The sequence below is a fragment of the Morus notabilis genome, unplaced genomic scaffold (genome assembly GCF_000414095.1).
Source record: "Morus notabilis unplaced genomic scaffold, ASM41409v2 Scaffold648, whole genome shotgun sequence".
Taxonomy (NCBI): Eukaryota; Viridiplantae; Streptophyta; class Magnoliopsida; order Rosales; family Moraceae; genus Morus; species Morus notabilis.
Genome location: NW_010366890.1, coordinates 1 through 3,088, shown reverse-complemented (window position 1 = coordinate 3,088; position 3,088 = coordinate 1). Strand labels below are relative to the sequence as shown.

At 37.1% G+C, this 3,088-nt stretch overlaps 1 protein-coding gene across 1 annotated transcript; it reads left to right on the top strand.

Annotated features, from left to right (window-relative positions):
- Positions 1-777: 777 nt before the first annotated feature.
- On the top strand, positions 778-1,124 carry LOC21387040 (the record flags this gene model as incomplete). The annotated part of the gene is made up of 1 exon (XM_010111362.2): positions 778-1,124. A coding segment is annotated over exon 1 (347 nt), but the record flags the coding sequence as incomplete, so codon positions are not given.
- Positions 1,125-3,088: the final 1,964 nt, after the last annotated feature.

Below are 3,088 nucleotides of genomic sequence, written 5' to 3'. Positions count from 1 at the left end.
TGCCTGACACGTGGTGAATTCCGTCACTCATTGTAACAAAAGGGAAGTTAACGGAACAAAGATCGGGGGGAACATATGTTACGTTTTAAAATTCGGGAGGCAAAGTGTTACAAGGGCCATAGTTCGGGGGGAATTTTTAAAATTAATCATAATCTAAAACTCTAGCTTGATCATCAATAACCTCAATTGATCATCCTTCTCATCAATTACCGATCATCAACTAGAAATTTTTTTTTTTTCACTCCAAGATCCAAAAGCCATAAACGTTTCCATGCTCACTTGCTTTTTTGTTTCTCGGCAACCAAACAACAAATAAAATATTTTTCCCCAAATAAATTTCCTGAAAACAAAATCAAATTGGCAGTTCCAAGGAATTGTAAAAATTAAGAATACCATTATGACCCTTGTAACACTTTATTACCCTTGAAATTTTAAAACGTAACATCCGTTTCCCTCAAATTTTGTTCCGTTAACAAGATTTCACTTTTTATTACAATGAGTAACGGAATTGCCACATGTCACTTATTTAGTGAGAATTGAAAACGCAATTACGCTTATACCCTCCTAATCAAATAATTCCCTATTTTATTGAAGAAATTCACCATCTTCGTTCCCTATTTTCCCTCTTTTTTTTCCCTCATTTTGTTCCCCATTTTCCTTCTTAGGATTCACTTTACCCCATGTTTAACTCACTCCCTCTCCTTCACTTCCACATCTCTCTCTCTCTTCCTTCAAACCTTGAACCGTTTTCCCAAGGAAAAAGCACATGGAAAGATAATGAACACAAACGCCATTGCAGGCACAAGGAGACCTTGTTTCATCGAAGAAGACGATGACCGGGCCTCCCTGGCCGACATGGAGGCTGGTTTCCCCACCAGCCACCACCACCACCAGAACCACGTGTTTTACTCTCGGCCTCTATATTACTTGTGGCAGAGTAGCTTCAAGAGCCTTCCGACAACGTCGTTTACTTCCTTCTTTTCTTGTTCGTCCTCATTTTTGCCCAGATTTGGCACCGAGAGGTTCTACGACGCCAGGTTTAAAGAGCACCATCCCCATTTCCTTGAGGCTTGCTTCCTCTGCAAGAAGCCTCTCACTGATAACAAGGATATTTTCATGTACAGGTTGGTTTTCTCTCCAAGTTTTGTTCTTTTTGTGTTTGATTTTGAATCTTTAGGGAGAGAGGAGTTAGAGAGAGAGTTTGTTGGAGAGGCATAAAGATGGTTAATGGTGATAGAGAAGGCCATGAACGTTATTTGTAGGCTCTGTATCTGGGTATTGTGAGCAATTCATGGTGTAGATTAATTTACGATAATACCCTCTTCAGATGGGGCATGTGCCTAACACGTGGTGAATTCCGTCACTCATTGTAACAGAAGGGAAAAACTTGTTAACGGAACAAAGTTTGGGGGAACGGATGTTATGTTTTAAAATTTGGGGGGCAAAGTGTTACAATGGTCATAGTTTGGGGGGAATTTTTAAAATTAATCCTAATCTAAAACTCTAGCTTGATCATCAATAGCCTTAATCGATCATCCTTCTCATCAATTACTGATCATCAACAAGACAAAAAAAAAAAATCACTCTAAGAATCCAAAGGCCATAAACTTTTCCATGCTCACTTGCTTTTTTGTTTCTCGGCAACCAAACAACAAATAAAATATTTTCGCCCAAATAAATTTCAAGAAAACAAAATCAAATTGGCGACTCCAAAGAAATGTAAAAATCAAGAATACCATTATGACCCTTATACCATTTTGCCCCATGAATTTTAAAGCGTAACATCCGTTCCCCCCAAATTTTGTTCCGTTAACAAGTTTTCCCTTTCTGTTACATTGAGTGACGGAATTGCCACGTGTCACTTATTTAGAGAGAATTGAAAACACAATTACGCTTATAGCCTCCTTGTGACGACTCGCACCCTAGCGGTGGGTCGCCAACCTTACACTACTACTAATGGCTGAGTTATAGTCTAATCCATTATTCATTTCTAGACTATCGTCTCTTTAAATTACGTTCATATACGGGTAATTTTTTTTTTCTTTACTTTAACCCTCGGGTTCTTAACATGTTATGTTATTATGCTAATAACATATCTTGCTATTACTTTAAGGATTTGGATATCAAATTAGTCCCCGAAAACTTTTCTTAACTTATTACAGTCCGTTGTTCTTTACTAAGACAATGGTTGTAATATCTTTTCTTAAAACTGAACATACATGCTAGTGTTCTATGTTACATTAATCTGTAGCGGAATTTGTTTTCTAAGCGTGTGCAATAGAGACCACTCTCGTGTACCCATAACATTTCCGCCACCCTTGCCTCCGCCGGTCCATCAAGCAAAACCACTATATGGCTGGCTGCTTACCTGTTTCTACTCCATTTATCCTCAAATTTTAACACAAGTGTCCTTATATGTCATATCAACTACCATTAAAACATATTTACCATATTCAGTTCATAACTCATCCTATTGGGCAACTTAGGCTCAAGTTGCTGCAAAATTTCTTATTTCCAAACCTTGGATTCAAAACTTCATAATAAATTGTACAAAACTCGTATTTGGGTCCATGATATCTCATTAGAAAGCTTATGATGTCTACTCTTTGCCCCTAAAATATGAGTTAGATTTTGTGATGACCCTTATTTTTGGTCATCATTACTACGTTCATACTTAGCTTATTTCCTAACTTCTACTACTTTTGAACTATAAACTCTAAAATTTTAGACTAAGTTTTTTTTCCTGCGCAGACATAAATTTAAATTATTATTTACACACCATTGTCATTCATATGCAGTTTGCATAATAGCATCATGAGTACATGAATATACATTGTGACTTAAGGTTGCTAAGCATAGCCTCGAAGTCACGTGATATTTACTTACTTTACATAATCCATTCATGTCCATACATATTAATTACATTAAGTGTTTAGTAGTGGTTTCAAAATCCATAGTGCCTCTGTTACCCACTTATCCTAAGCATATCCTCCAAAGTTTGGATGCTACGTTCAGATTGTCCATCAGTCTGAGGATGAAAAGCTGTGCTAAGTCGCAATTCTAAACCCATGGCTTCTTGTACACTCTT